A 15,380-nucleotide genomic window follows, 5' to 3' on the forward strand; every position below is an offset into this window, starting at 1 on the left:
CTGTGGTGAGGCCCATGGTGAAGCAGGATGTCCCCCTGCAGCCCATGGAGTACCACGGTGGAGCAGGGTTCCACGCTGCAGCCCGTGGAGGAGACCACGGTGGAGCAGGTGGCCCTGCACCGACGGAGACTGCGGCCTGTGGAAGACCCCTGCCGGAGCAGATTCCAGGCCGGACCTGCAGGTCGTGGAGAGGAGACCACGCAGGAGCAGGTGAGCTGGCAGGAGCTGCTGCCCGTGGGGGACCCAGGTTGGAGCAGTTTGCTCCCGAGGGATGGACCCCGTGGTACGGACCCATATCTGGAGCAGTTCTTGAGGAGCTGCTGCCTGTGGGCAGCCCACGCCAGATCAGTTCAGCAAGGACTGCATCCTGTGGGAGGGACCCCACAGCAGAGGGGATGAGAGTGACCAAGAAAGAGCGGCAGCGAAGAAGCGCTATAGACTGACCATAACCCCCATTCCCCCGTTCCCCTGCGCCGCTCGGGGGGAGGAGGTGGAAGAGTGTGGGTGGGGGGGGGGAAGGTGCATTTGGTTTCTTTCCTTTGTTTCTCACTTCTCTAGCTCATTAGTAATAGGCAATAAATCTTACTATCTCCCTATGCTGAGTCTGTTTTGCCCGTCATGATAATTACTGTGCAATCTCCTCGTCCTTATCTCAACCCTTGAGCCCTTTTCATTGTATTTTCTCCCCGTTCCTCTTTGAGGAGGGGAGTGAGAGAGCAGTTGTGGTGGAGCTTGGCTGCCCACCCGAGTAAAACCACCACAGTGATTATTTTCTATCTAGGATTATTGCAGTGTTATATCAGACTACCTCAGGAAAAGTGGACACATCTCCACCACCTCTCTGGCAGCAAGACGCTATCTTCCACCTTAAAGGCATGGCAACAGGAGCCAAAGTGTTGAACATCCTTCCGAGGGTCGTACAAGAAGCCCATGTTAATACCTAAGACTGAATCTGGGTGGCAGGACCCAGTCCTGCTACTTAAATTTATGTTGCTTAAAGAGAAGGCTGATATCTTCCTCAAGACCAATACTGACATGTTGCTGGTGGTTACCACCAAAATCAGACCCCCGTGAACAGCCCTCCTGTTGGGTGGTGGATGGAGGGCAAGCACCCTCAAGATCCATGGGGCTGGTGGCTTTGCCAGATGATCAGGCTGGGCCCCTATGGCACCACCACGTGCAATGGTGGTGACCACCATCTTTTGCCCCGGCTGCAGGCAGGGACTTGCTGCAGGGTGGCTCACCCTGCCAAATTGTGAGCAGCACTACTGGAAGGGAGGGGGAAAACATCAAAACACTTACCATGGGGCATGGCTGCAAGCCTGTGGATTTTAAGCTCTTCTCAGGACTACTACAGCAATGTGACATTTAGCTCTTAAAAAATAAAATAAAGTAAATGCTGCCTTATGTGGTGCTGGGTTCTTTGTAGCGAACAAGAAAGAGGTTTGCCAGCTATCTCTACCTTCTACAGCAAATCGTCTCCAATCAAATGATAACATCCTAGAGAGGTAAAAATTTTGATACTTGACTTTCAGCATTCATTTCACCTACGATTTTTAGTTTTTTATAGGAAAGGAAATTAAATGGGGAAAAAATGCCCTATGCTAATTCACCAGTTAAACTCACAGAAGAGTGCAAAAGATAAGGTTCCCATAGCAATTGGAAAAGGTACTGCGCGGCACAGATGAGGCCTGATTTTCCCACTTACTTTTAGTGCTGGCAGTTTATCTCCACACAGCATGGGGACAAGCAATTACTTGGAAGGTGGAACAAGGGAAAGGAGCCTGTGGCAACCGTGATTCTCTTTAATGGCAATTCTCCTGCAAGGTGCGATACGGCACTATTGCAAGGCAGCCCCACACCACTGTGCGTGCCCTGGATTACAGTAAGGCTCCCAGGGAGACCCTGCTGCTGGCTTTTCCTCTGGTTTTAACCATGAAATCCTGATAAGCATTCAGGTAGGCTTTGGCACCAGGTGTTAGGGCCACACATGCGATGTCCCAGCCTCTGCAGGACAGGGCTGTGTGGCACCACACTGAATGCTGCATCCCCGTGAAATCTCTCCCATTCACGACCACCTGTGCAATGAGACACCATTAATTCAACACAATCTGCTGCCAGTGAACCCATTTATTTATTAATTATCCCTTTATCTTGCCTGGGCTTATGATTGTTGTGCCCAATTTTGCCTGCCGTATCCCCTGAGTGGTCACCAGTAGAGCCGAGGCAGCACAATCCTTCTCCCACCCTTGCCCCAAAGCTGCTCTGCAGAGCAGAATCAGGCCCATCAACTCCTTCATTATTTCCTCTGTAAGATGCCCCAGCAGTGCAATTAAATTTGTGGGCGTGCAGTCCCTGGGGTCTCATTTCTCTGTTGTGCTGCAGCTCATTTTTAACCAAACTGCTCTGGGACTTTGCCTTCACTCTGTGATTTTTCTGGGAGAACTGCCTAAGACTCAGCTGTTTCACTCTCAGGTGCATGTTCACTGGGCCATGTGGGTTTGACTGAGAGCACATCCCCTGGATAGCTATCCCTCATCCCCTTCCCACCCTGTGCCTGCCATGAGATCCATCATCAGTAACTGTGGTTGCATCCAGTGCCCTGTCACTCGTCCCTTTCAGCAAGAGCCGAAGCTGTAACTGCTCACACTGCAGCCTCCTTTCATCATTGCCTGTGATACATTACTGGCTCCCTCTCCCTCATATGTAGGTGACCTAGCAATACACTTTCCTTTGTCATCCTCACGCTTCTTATGTACTTCTGAGCCCACTCACTTATTTCCTGTGCTAACGCCCCATCGTTTTGTGCCTTTGCATCCCTAACTTTGCTCTCTCTCACCACTGTGGTTTCCTTTCCTCCTCCCAACACCACTGCTTTTTTTTCTCTTTTTTCTTTTTCTTTTTTTTTCCATTAATATATTGTTTTTTTTACATTTCTTCCCCCCCCCACCCCCCAAGCCAGTGTCAGTACTGGAGGACACCTCTGACAAAAGCGTGTTGCTCCCTGTCCAGCTGCCAGTTCCCTGTCCAGCTGCCAGTCCGTGGGGTGTCCTAAAGCTGGAAGGAGAGATGTCCCCGGTGCCTCAGACATGAAGGAGAGAAGGGCAGAGCCCAGGAGAGAAAAGAAACCACTTCAGAAAGGAGAGAGCAAATCAGTCCGGAGCACAAAGACGACATCCCCAGTGCTTCAGAAGTGCGTTTCTCTCTCTGTGATGCTGAGCAACTCCTGGACTGGAGGGGACTGCTCCTTGCTCTCCGGTTCGGACAGACACGCTGCATGCTTCTTCACCTGTGGCAGGTCCTCTGCTGGGGAAATCAGCTGCACGAGCCGCTGCGGAGGGGAAGTCTCTGTTAATTGAGCTGATAAACAAACTGACACCAAACAGTGATCCGCAACCACTGCTGGGGGCAAAGGCTTCTGGAGAGCTGATGCGTGCAGCTCCCACTCCTCTCCCACTGCACAACCATGGAAGGGAAAGAAAGGAGGGAAGGCTCTCTTTAGCTGCCTGCAGCAAAAAGAATGCCACCCCTGGGCTCAAACCCTTGCTGTGGACTGACAACCTGACATACAGGGCTCCTCACCGATGTACTTGCTGGCAGAAAGATGCTGGTTATTTACCCCACAGACATTTTTCTATGGCCACAGGAAAAAAAAAAAAAAAAAAAAAAAAAAGAGTAAATCCCAATATTGTTTCCCTATGTCAAGTAGCCCTGCTTCCCATTGAGTTTGGTGGGAGCCGGGATATCATGTCCCTGCTGAGTACCCACGGCCACAGCTACTTGTCCCTTCCTGAGCTGTTCAGGCCACAGTACACTGCTTCCTTACAAAGCACATCAAAGGCAGAGCCGGCAACTCATCCATGACCCATTTGATTAATTTCAGTGCTTCCACTCACTGTGAAGTGCCTGCCAGGATTCAGGATTTCAGTCATTTATTCAGAAGTATTTGCCCCATGATTTATGAAACCAGCCTTGGCCTGGAGCTACTCTATCAGCAGCTCATTGCAAGTTTTCAGTGCTTGGGACTTGAGCTGTCTTAATCAGACACATTAAGAAACATTTGTGTTTCTTGATCAGTCAAGTGTAACAAGAGGAATCAGTTTGTTGCAGCAACTGATCATAATTACCAATTAAATGCTTGCTTTCAGTGAAAGGTTTGCAATATTCAGTTAAAAGGCACTGTACCTGGAAGCAGCTGTATCGGGAAATTAATTCAATACATTTGTGGGGCGTGACTGGAAAAATGGAACAGGTATATTTTGAGAGAACTTGTTTACAAAACAGGAGCAAATATTCTGGGAGGTGTCATGCAGTTGGCTTTGATTCTCCCCTGAATCAGCCCAAGCTTGGCAGCTGATTCCTTTCTGCATGCCTCAAGCACATCCTCGAAAGTTTCTTCATAATAATATAACTGAGAAGTCCCTGGAAATTACAGCTAATATAATTCAAACTAGGGCAAATAGAAAAACCCTCAGTCTGAAATTGGCCAAATCAATTCCTTGGATGTGCTGTAACATAAGCATTAGCACCACTTACAGCAGCATATCAGCCCAAAGGCCCAAAGCTCTTTGCAACAGGTGAGAAATATTACCTATTTAGCAAGCGGGACATTTGGGCAATTACTTCACAGACAGCTCCACGTCCTTATACAGACATGTGAAAGTTCTGAGCTGTGGGGAGTCAGACATGGTGTCAGCCACCCAGTCCTACTCTTCAGACTGGTCATGGGACAGGAAAGATGCAGTGCTGCTCTGTGGCCCAGAGCGTGGGAGAGGGCTGTAAGAGACTGGACTCCAGATCTGAACTCGGAGCAAGCTGTACTACAGCAACTTGCCATGAGATTCACCTGGAGTGTCTCTTACTGCAAGGTGTAAATTTCCAAATAGAAATAGATACGGAATTAGAAGGGTTGAGGTGTCTTTCCTTAAATCTGTGTTCAGCAGTGAAGAGAGATTATGATTTGTCTTCCATTAGGCAACTCCTCTCTGTGCTTTCGGCCAAAGGCACTTTGTTTAGGCAGCTAAAAGGGAACTATTTAATAGCATTGTACTCCTCCTCTACCTCCCTGCCTGCATGGTTTCTGCCCCTCTTAGTGTTTCACTGAAGACTCCCATCACCACTGTCCCCATCTGAGCATTTCTTTGCATCTTCATCTGAGCCCGAGACAGGCATTAGCCAGCGCTGCCATGATTTCCTAGACAGTCTTCCTAGGATGAGGCCAAGGGGTCTACAATGAAAGAGAGCAGGCTTGGCCATGGCATAGGGTAGACCTCTTCTGATCTGTGAGCATCTCCTCTTTAATAGCCATGTGCAATTTCTTCAGGAAAAATAACACAGCTCTCACCCAGCACTAGAAGGAGAACAGGATAAGGGACAAAAAGTAAAGGCAAAACAGATCCTGGTTATGTACCAGGTGTGCACTAGTGTGGGTCCGTAAAGGAAGAGGCGATGGTGTTATGCCATCTTTACTCACATGGCTTGCAGGACCACCTGAACCATAAGCCAAACCAAGCAGCTTGTGGCCTCAGATAGCCCACACCGAGGGGGTCCTCCGCTGGTCAGTGGGGCCAGCATTAGAGATGTTCTGCCTGTGTGTATGCATTTCACAAGGCGTGGTGGCACCATGTCTCATGGAAGACTGGACGTTTGATGATCAAGCTGGAAGCTGTGCTGAGACCCTCCAAGTCCCACAAGTTGCCAGCAATAGGACATTCTGGGGAAAAGCCACCTTCACTTCCCCTTGCCTTCTCAGAGGAGAAATGTGCTAAGTGCATCTTCCCTGGTGCCCTTCCCATGAGCTGTCATGGGGAAGCAGCAGCAATTCACCCAGCGACCACCATCTCAGTACCTGCTTCAGAGGTCCCTTCGTTCTCAGGAGGATGAAGATGGCATAGAGAGGAATGCAGACCATGGAGGAGAGTGCCATCATCCAGCCCAGCACATAGCCCCACGTTGGGTACACGTAGGTGTTGTTGTACTTCAAGGGTGTGTACTTGATCAGGGAGAACAGGAAGACAGCCTGAGGAGCAGAGAACACAGACGTAGCCTGAGGACAGGGAACAGGGCCAGCCGGCAGTCTGGTCACTCTACTAATGCCAGCCAGGTGGCAGTGAGTGTGCTGCCTTGCATGACCTGGCACGGACATTGCTAGCTGCAGCAAGGCAGGGCTTGGGGCTTGCTGACTGCACGTGGGGTCATCTCAGAGCCAGGTCCAGGCTTCTCTGCAGTGCAAAGCCTTCAGGCTCCCTGTCTGCAACCTATGCAAATCTGGCAGCAGCTCTGAGTCCATGAACGCTGAGACAGCAATTTAGCCATATCAAGGTCAAGAATTGTTGTTGTCCCCCTCAGAAGCTCTACAGAAGTACCATGCAGGCCCAGATTTATACCTCTTGGGGGTCTCTAGCCACAGAGCTCTCAGATTATTTGGGCTGGATCAGGCTTGCTTTGAAGATTCCCCCAGTATTCAACTCCTAGTGGAGTCCAAGGACAAGGGACTAGAAATATTTTGTAAACTGTAGCTATAGGTCCTGTCTATGTTCCTACTGAGGCCAAAGAAAACAGCTCAAAAGATCAGGCACGGGAGCAGAATTTGCCTCAGAAAACATGTAAACATCTGTGGAGCAAGACTGGACATAAAATCAAGAGAGTCAAGAACTTGCCTGACTTAGGGTTTTCTTGATTTTAAACTGTTGACACAGATGTTTTCAAACATATTTAATAACATGGAAAGCAAATGGCCATAAAAACATGTTTCTGAGCCACTGGATGTCACAGGAACACAGGCTGAAGTGAGTATTTCAGAACAAGGTAACACTCACCAGTTTTTTATTCAAAAGCAATTTGACCAAACCTCTTCAAACTTTGAGTGTGCATTTTCTTTTGCCTTCACAGAAAACAAATGGATCTTCATGCTTAATTAATTTTCCAGGCAAAAGATAAAGCTTTACAAAGGAAACAAGTTGCCACCTCAGCTATGGATAAACTTGTGCTTCTCCATAGTGGTTTGATAAAATTACAGCAGCACCTTGAAAACAAATCAGAGAATGCAGGGACCCAGAATAATGTGTCGTGCTGTGGTAATTGCACATACTCACCAAGCACAGGCCCGGGGTGATCACCAGCCAGCATATCTTGATCAAGGGCCACGGCCGGAAACCAATCATGTCCTCAATGTTGTCATAGAAGCGGTTGGCTCCTTCACCACCGGCCAGCACAGAGACAAAGTCAGAGGTGAGGCGGTGAAATCATTGCTCTTCCCTTCCATCACTACTCACTTCAGATCCCAAATTTCTTTATCCTCAATATGTCTTCCTGGCAAAACACACAGCTCTCCTAGTGAAATAACATGTGACAAGCCTTGCTGGCATTCAGAAAGCCCATCTGTGGCTAAATGCAGATGGAAGTTTTTAACTTCAGCCATAACTTTTTGGAAAGCTTTGAGTTACACTGTGGATATCCGATCTCTTCTTTGTCTCATTAGCTTCACTCACTAGATTACATTGTCCGTAATAGTCTGCACCCAACTGAACTTTATGATGCACTGAAGAGGGATATACCTCCAAAGATCATCTAAAAGTCCTTCAACTGACAAGAACCTGTCCATTAACTCTTCCCAACCCAAAGCATAAATTGAAAATGTATGCAATAGTATACAGAGGAAACAGAACAATGCAAATGAACTTCAGCAGACCTTGTAGTAGGCTCTAGGATGTCTTCAAGAGGTAAGAGCCTTATGTTGGCCAAAAAGAGATTCAAAAGGAAGAAGAATCAAAAAAAGTCTTCCATAAGATGCCCCAATATCTTCCTAGCTACTGGAGGTACTACATGCAACTGCCTCAGATTAAATAGGGCAATGATATTAGTCAAAATACTGGAACTAACCTCTCCAGAGAAAGGGTTACCACTTAAGTACCTCTGGGATGAAATAACATTTACCTTACATTTTATCACAGTGCTTAGCTGATAAAGAAGCCTTCTGCCTTTAGGGTTGTTCCCCCCGTTTTGAACTCATGGCCGTGCCACAGTTCCCTCATACCAGTGTGGTGAGACCATGCTTCTTTGTGTCTTGACAGCAGAAGGCTGGGCAAAATATGCCTAGAGGACTTGCCACACTTGCAAGTGCTTAGGGTTTGGTGGGGTTTATTTTGGACTTTCTGTCCTAGAATTAAGCCCCAGTATTATGATTCCTTTATGTGAGTTATACAAAAGCACATTATGTATGCTTTTCTCTTCTGTAATTCTTTGTGTAATTTTCTGTATCCCATGACTAATGTTTGCAGGAAAGCTCTCTTAAGACCAGCCTTCTGAAGTACTTAGGATGGGCAGGAGCAGGTTCTTCAAATACCTCATGGCTCCCATCTTGAGTTGGCAAGTTAACAAGTAGCCTCGAGCAAAAACAAGCTGTGGCGTATCAGGGGACGTGCAGGCTTGTGTGGGAGCACAGCCTACATCAGAGAACAGAACCCTAAAACTTCCAAGCGGTAAATCCCATGAGGTGTCAGATAGCATTTCTGAAAATATATTGGGGATGAAAGGGAGATGGTATAAACACGTGCTCTGCCAAGAAGCCGAAATCTTCCATGGGGTGGAAAAAAAGGAGCATGATAAATGATATGACTTGCAGTTTACAATCTGAGCACAGTGCAGTCTCTTATACTATACAGTGTTTCCACAGAAACACACCGTGATGTCAGAGACACGACGGATAAATTCATTCACATTGGTGGCTGAAGTCAGTTTCACTGCAAATTTGGATCTAGTGAAAGAGACATAGTGATCAAGGAAACACAAAGGTATCAGACTAAAAGAAAGACACACAGACATCCATCTTCCACCAAGGAAACAACACAAGCCTTACACTGTTAGCTGCTGTGTGCCTCCACCCATCCTTATTCCTATTCCCTGTAATACAGCCATCAGGTCCTGTGTTTCCACGGCCACTGTAGCAGTCAGGAGGTGAAAGACAAAGGGCCCTGACAAGAATGGCCTCAGAGAGTAAATGAACAGGAGATTTTACATGTTCTGCATTTCACAGGCACATGAAGAAGTAATCAAGCTTAAGAAGTCATTACTTCAATTACTCAGCATTGGCTTTTTGAGCAAATTGTAAGCTGGAGGGACATGTGCAGTCCCCCTTCCTTCCCAGTGTATGAGAAGAATTAGATAAAGCTCCTGAGGGGAAAGCCTTAAACCTCCTCAGAGAGACTGCTGTTGGATTGAACAAAGATATTTGCTGTTATCCCCACTATCCCAAGACAAGAGAGTTGCTGTGCAGGCTCAGGGCAGTTGTCCGTGCATACTGGTATTACTTCTCTTGTGCTGACCAGTCCTATATACTTTCAGAGATACTGCAGTCTTCCTGGCAACTCATTTTATTTTGCTGCATAAATTTGTTGGAATAAATTTCATATTAACCCAACTGTAGATTTGCTTATATCCTTATATTTTGTCCTTGTGGAACCCTTCTCACTTTAAGTATCTTATAACGACTGCAAGTGATACCCAAACTGAAAGAGACTAAGATATATTTTTTCCTTCCACACCCAGAAATGGTGAGTTTCACAGATCAAGTATATATTCTGGGAAATATTTCTCAATACAATCTGTTCAAATTTTTAGTTTAGAGCATACAAAAAAGTCCCCCTTTTAAAATCTTTTATCCAAACCTGCATTTATTTGCATTCATGTGCACTGAATATCATCCACAGGATGTCAATAGGTGACGTCCTTGGCTCCATACCATAAAGCTAATCTTGTGTCTGCTCCCTTGCTGTCCCAAACCTGCAGCGCCCGCTCCTGCACCAAACCTGTGCAAAATGCCAGCAGCAGAGGTGCTGGGGCACTGCAGGGACCACACGCCCTTTGGGTACCAGGTGTTTTTAAGGAGCCCTTGCTGTCCATAAATAAGCATGTAAGGTTTCCTCTAGCAGGTGCACCTGAGAGGATAAAGCACGCCCAGTGAGTGCAAGCCTGACGGGCAGGATCCAGCCAGGAGGAGCCTGCTGCTGTTGGTAGCCACGCTGCACGTGAGTAAGAAAGACAGAGAAAGGTTTATGCCAGCAGGGCACAGATTTGCCCTGGGGCCACCCACAGGTACCTGCTGGCCTCAGTTTGCCCTAGCTTTGTCAACAGTCCTGGTGTTTCAGCCCCAGCTCTCTTGCAGTGATGGAGGCCCTCCCTTTTTCTCCTGCAAGAGCTGACCCTAATGTGCATGCTAATGTGACTGCCTGGAAAACGTCCTCCCCGTGTCACGTTTCTGTGGCATCGTGCTGCAAACCCCAGTGTGCAAAAAGTGTGCTTGCTTGTATGAGGGCTGGGTCTCCCAAAACTGGAGGGACAGAGGTGGGGGGGGAACCAAACCGCCTCCAGCACCTCCCTGCAGGTGGGATGCCTGAGATCCTTGCACGGGCAGAGGGCGAGACGTGAGGAAAGCCTCAGATCTCAGCGAGAGCATCTGCCTGGCAGCAGAGGGAAGCTGCCAAGCGGTGGGTGGCTGGCGTATGTGCTGGAAGAGGGGAAACTCAGAGTGCGTATTTGTGTTAGCAAAAACGCTGTAATTCTTCACAGTGTAAGCAAGAGGCTTGGTCCTGCCAAATCTGAGGCTGGGAAAAAAGCAGTAGCTGGCACTAGGCACATGTTTTCCACTAAGATAGCCCACCTCAGCCTGCTGATTTTGTTTCAGCCCAGAACCAGGCCTGTGTAATGGTTACTTTCTGTGAGGAGTAACCTAAGTTTAATGCAACTCAGTGTGCTGATGGTGGAGCCCTGTCATGCATGGACAGGAATGTCTCCTTCTCCCTGGAAATCCCATGGGGGATGTGAAGCTGACTCTAAATTTAAGCCTGTCTGAGATCTGGCTCTGCAAGCCCTCAGGTGAGCTTCCCTTGTAGAACATCTCACTGCAATAAACCTCTCCTACAAACCTGCCTTTCTTGCATCCCTGGGAGGTCAAGCACAAGCAGCTGGACCTGCTCGTATTTCAGTTAGAGGAGAGCCCATCCAGACAAGAAATTGGCTATTGCTGTACATAAAGTGTTTGGAGAACCCAAGAACCCCTTCATCAGCTACTGAGCTATGGCCACCGAAACCTCGTAAAGCTGCAAGTGGCGAAGAGGGCAAACAGGGACTGACTGTTCACTGTCTCTTCTAAAGTAAGACCTGGGTGGCACCAAATAAAACTAGCAGGTGGCAGGTTCAAAACAAGCAAAAGATAGTGACTCCTCATACAACACCTGACCAGCCATAGAGCTCCTTGCTATGGGGTTTTGTGGGTGACAAATGCTTGTCTGACCCAACTAGAAAAAATCACCAAAGGGAAATAAATAGAAATATTTTACTGCTGACTCTAGAAATCCGAGGCAGTAGTTGGTAGAAGCTGGAAGAATATTACCAGAAAGAATAATTTCCTGTTGGAAAACCCCACTAATATACTCTTTCCTAAGCACAGGCTTCTGGCCATCAAATGAGATGCAGTATGGTGCTTGTGCCTGCAGAAGCCTGCCCTTGGCTTCCTTCTGATAATTCATGGAGCTCGGCCTAATCCTGCTCCTGCATGGTCTAGTTACAGTCCTCCCTGAGAACCAAGTCCCACATGCTTCTACAAATGCCATCACAGCCCGTGCAAACAAACAAAAAAAAAAACCATCATCACAGATGTGACACGTAGCAAGTCTGCACGCCAGCACTTTGTGTGAAATCAGCCAGCAGGACTAAACCAAAGGCACAGGAAAGGGAGACTGGGACAGAGACAGGAGAGCAGCAGTCACTCCCCTGCAACTGATTTTCTAACTCAAAGGAGAGCTGGGAAGAGAAGAAAAGATACACAAGATGAGGAAGCTTCAGAGATGGAAAATTCCTACTCTAAATGTGGAGCAGTTAAAAAATGTTGTAAGAAAACACGCTGGAAAACAGACACGAAAGAGGGTCATTGCAGAATTTCTCAGCCCCCTAAGGGCATGGATGGATCTTTTCCATCCACCTCCACTTCTTTACGCCCAAGCTTTGCCTTGAAATGGAGCAACACAAGTTTTTGTCTTCCACTTACCGTAAACCCATCCTACACAGATGACTTCAAAAACGGCCACAAAGAGCAGGCACGTGCCACTGGCAGCGTAGTAATCAAAGAGCTGGAAGATGTACATCCCTCCCTGCAAAATAGGGAGAGAAGAGGGAGTCGTGTCAGGTTTCTATGCCCACAGGAGTGGGAACCATTTTGTTGTTGTTTTTGTTTCATTTTGGTTTGCTTTGTTTGCTTGTTTTTTTGTTGTTGTTGTTTGTTTTTGTGTTTAAATACTATGTGGCAGTGCAAATCTCTGCACCTAAGAAATTGGGATCCCGAGGATTAGGATATTCAGATACCTTATTTTATCTGTATCCATCTTAACGGATTGCTCAAGGTCCAAGCAGCACGATGACAGAAGCACACCCCTCCCCTGCTGCCCCTGCCTCTAAGCTGAGCCTTTTCAGTTGCTGTCGGCTACCTCTGAGGGAGCTTGGTGGACTCCTCCCTCATATTTTCATGTGTTTTCTCAAAGAGAAAGCCGCGCTATTAGAAGTCGAGCAGGTGCTTTCCAACAGTGCTGAAGTCTCCGGACACAGCCAGAGCAGCAGAAGAGTTAACCCTTCATCCCACCACATGTGGGGTGATGTCTTGCAGTGCGAGGGGGCACACAAAAGCCGTGGGATCCCTGAACTCAGCTTCACAGTCAAAGCTCTCTTGATCGCAGTGGGAGCTGCCTTTAGCAAATCCTGAGCCAGGATCCCTTTGGAAGATCACTCAGCAGTGGCTAAGAGGCTTAGCAGGAATTAGCTGTCACCACACAGCAGGTGGGAGCAGCGTGGAGGAGGGCTGAGCCCCCTGCCCACGTGTGTGCTATGCACACACAGCACAGCACAGCACCACACTTTGTGGACAAACAGCACGTGCATAGCATCAACACTGCATCAGCACAACTTTTCTGCATCTGGTCCATGGATGACAGGCTCTCCCTTGGCCCAGGGAAGGGGGTGATGCACCTGTTACCCCATCTTTCCCTCCTGCTGCCCTGTTCCTTGTGGGAAGTAGCCAGCTAATGGCTGCTGATCAGCCTCTACACGTGAACAGCTCAGCTCGTTTTAGCAAGCTGGTATTTGCACAGGGCTGTGCGTCAGGCAGCCTCGCGGGGCTGCAGGACCGTCGCTGTGGCAGGCTCGGTTCTGTGGCTTTATGTCCGTGTAGGAGCATCACACAGCCACAGCACTGGCTGGGAGAGACACCGGCTAATGCATTAGAAATTAAGGATAAATAACAGCATCAAAGATAAGCCTGATGCCTCTAAGTGCTCCTCTAGAGCAGTCTAGCAGGGTTTCTGATGCTTGGTTGTAGCCCAGCTCCACCTTTCTTACCTCAGTGACCAGCAGTAGGCCCAGCAGGTAGCAAATGACTGCGATGGCCAGGATCAGCAGCTCCCGGCGCCCCTTCTTCCGAAACATGCCCGGGAACATGTCAATAAGAGCTGTCACCATGCTTTCCACACAGACGAACTGCAGGAGAAGGCAGGTCAGAAATCCCATTGTCTTTCCTGCCCCAGGCACATGCAGATGCAGCCCTTGAGCAGGGTGAGGAAGCATTTGAGATGGCACCAGCAAGCGCTGGGACAGAAGGGAGCTCCCCTTGCCACTGTGAAGCACAGGGAGCCAGGAGAAATGAGAAATGGAGCTGTGAGACCTCGTTCTTCATGTTCAGGTGTTGAGGTGTTGCAAAGTGGAACCCAAGCAGAGTTCCTTGGGACCCTGGCAGCCATGCTGGGACACCCCCCTGTCCCCTCGAACCAACGCACAAAGACTGCACACTGCGCCCCCGGGTTTTTCTCCTGCGGTACCAGGGGTACAGGAAGGTAAGAGATGGGCCCAGTGCTAAGGAGAGCACACGGGATTGCTCCGGTGAGATGCAGGCAGTGGAAAACAGCACCACTCCCCTTTGCAGCTGGGGACGTAGCTGGGACAACCTCTCCTTTGAGGAGAAGGATGCCACCACACGTACCCACTGGCCGTGGCTCTGAGCACCCACAGAGTGGAAGCGCTGTGGGCAGTGTAGGGATGTATGTGAGATATTAGCAAAGCACATACACCTCATCCTTTCCCTTGGGCATCAGGAGTGCTCCAAGTGGTGACAAGTACCTGGGAGTCAGACAAGGGAGGGGCTGTTTGCTGTACCTGGCTGTCCAGTCCCAAGAAGATCAACATGAGGAAGAAGAGGCAGGACCAGAGCTGAGACATGGGCATCATCGTTACTGCTGTGGGGTACGCTATGAAAGCCAGCCCAGGACCTGTCAACAGACAGCAGCATGACCATGAGCTCCCCCATGCCACCACCTGCCACGAGCACAGAGCATGAGCTACCATACTGCTTCACTGCTCATCTTCCTGTATCTCCCTGCCCACATGTACCACCCAGCAGCCGTGTCATGGGCATGAGATGCCGACTGCTGGCCTGGGAGAGCAGTGGCCTGGAGCACAGCAGCTTTCAGGAAACAGGGCAGTGGTTTGGACGTGCCAAGCAGCTAGAGGTGGTGACACCAGGCAGTGTGGAACAGCTCCATCTGGAAGCCACATCCAGGAGCACCAGTCCTGCAGACCTCACTGCAGACACTCACAGCAATAAAGGATGTAGGTAACATCCTGGGTTTCACTTCAAAAAAGTCCCCCCTATCCTCCTCAGGCTCTGAATTCTCCTGGGAAAACCCACCTGATTCAGCCACTTCTGCAATGGGTACGCCCTGCTCTCGAGCCATGAAGCCCAGCACGGAGAAAATGGCAAAGCCAGCCATGAAGCTGGTGGCACTGTTCAGGAAGCAGAGCATGAAGCAGTCCCTGTGGGAGGAGACCGGAGAGATCATCGTTCCCCTCTGCACAGCAGGTCCACCTGGGGTCAATTCTGTACTCAGCTTCCCCAGACAGACAGCATGGACCAAGAAATGTCAACTCCCCCGAAAGCCAGCCTCAGCTGCGATGGGACAGTGCAGGTACCCAGCACATATGGGCTGGAGAGCCACACAGAGCTAAGATGACCGTGCAAAGCACCTAAGATACTGGAGGAAGGTGTCAGCGCACCACTCCACTGATGACAGACACATTTTGAGGAGCCTTGGGGAAGTAATAATTGCCTGGCCAGCAGCCACAGCAACACCTATTTGGGAAGGGATGAAGAGGAGCGATGACTGATGTCTCCAGAGTACTGTTACATTTTCATCCATGCTGGAGCGAAATTTGGAGGAATAACAAAGGAATAACAAATTTTGGAGGAATAACAAAGCTCCAGCTCCTTGGAGCTCTGGGGATGTGTCAGAAACGGTCCTGATGGCTTCACTGAGCTTCATGTCAGGCCATGAAGAAAACAATCC

General features: G+C 48.8%; 1 protein-coding gene across 2 annotated transcripts in view; it reads right to left on the bottom strand.

The window, feature by feature from the left end:
- Window positions 1–2,115: 2,115 nt before the first annotated feature.
- SLC6A12 (solute carrier family 6 member 12) overlaps window positions 2,116–15,380 on the bottom strand; it is a 35,203-nt gene continuing 21,938 nt past the window's right edge. For both annotated transcript variants that reach the window (XM_035345448.1, XM_035345458.1), the window contains exons 9-15: window positions 14,726–14,850; window positions 14,194–14,306; window positions 13,384–13,521; window positions 12,044–12,146; window positions 7,095–7,195; window positions 5,849–6,019; window positions 2,116–3,331 (exon numbers count right to left, since the gene is read on the bottom strand). In XM_035345448.1, coding sequence (XP_035201339.1) covers window positions 3,188–3,331; window positions 5,849–6,019; window positions 7,095–7,195; window positions 12,044–12,146; window positions 13,384–13,521; window positions 14,194–14,306; window positions 14,726–14,850 — 895 coding nt within the window. In that variant the 3' untranslated portion in view covers window positions 2,116–3,187. The remainder of the gene's footprint in view (window positions 3,332–5,848; window positions 6,020–7,094; window positions 7,196–12,043; window positions 12,147–13,383; window positions 13,522–14,193; window positions 14,307–14,725; window positions 14,851–15,380) is intronic.

This window comes from Oxyura jamaicensis, chromosome 1 (genome assembly GCF_011077185.1).
Source record: "Oxyura jamaicensis isolate SHBP4307 breed ruddy duck chromosome 1, BPBGC_Ojam_1.0, whole genome shotgun sequence".
NCBI classification, from domain to species: domain Eukaryota; kingdom Metazoa; phylum Chordata; class Aves; order Anseriformes; family Anatidae; genus Oxyura; species Oxyura jamaicensis.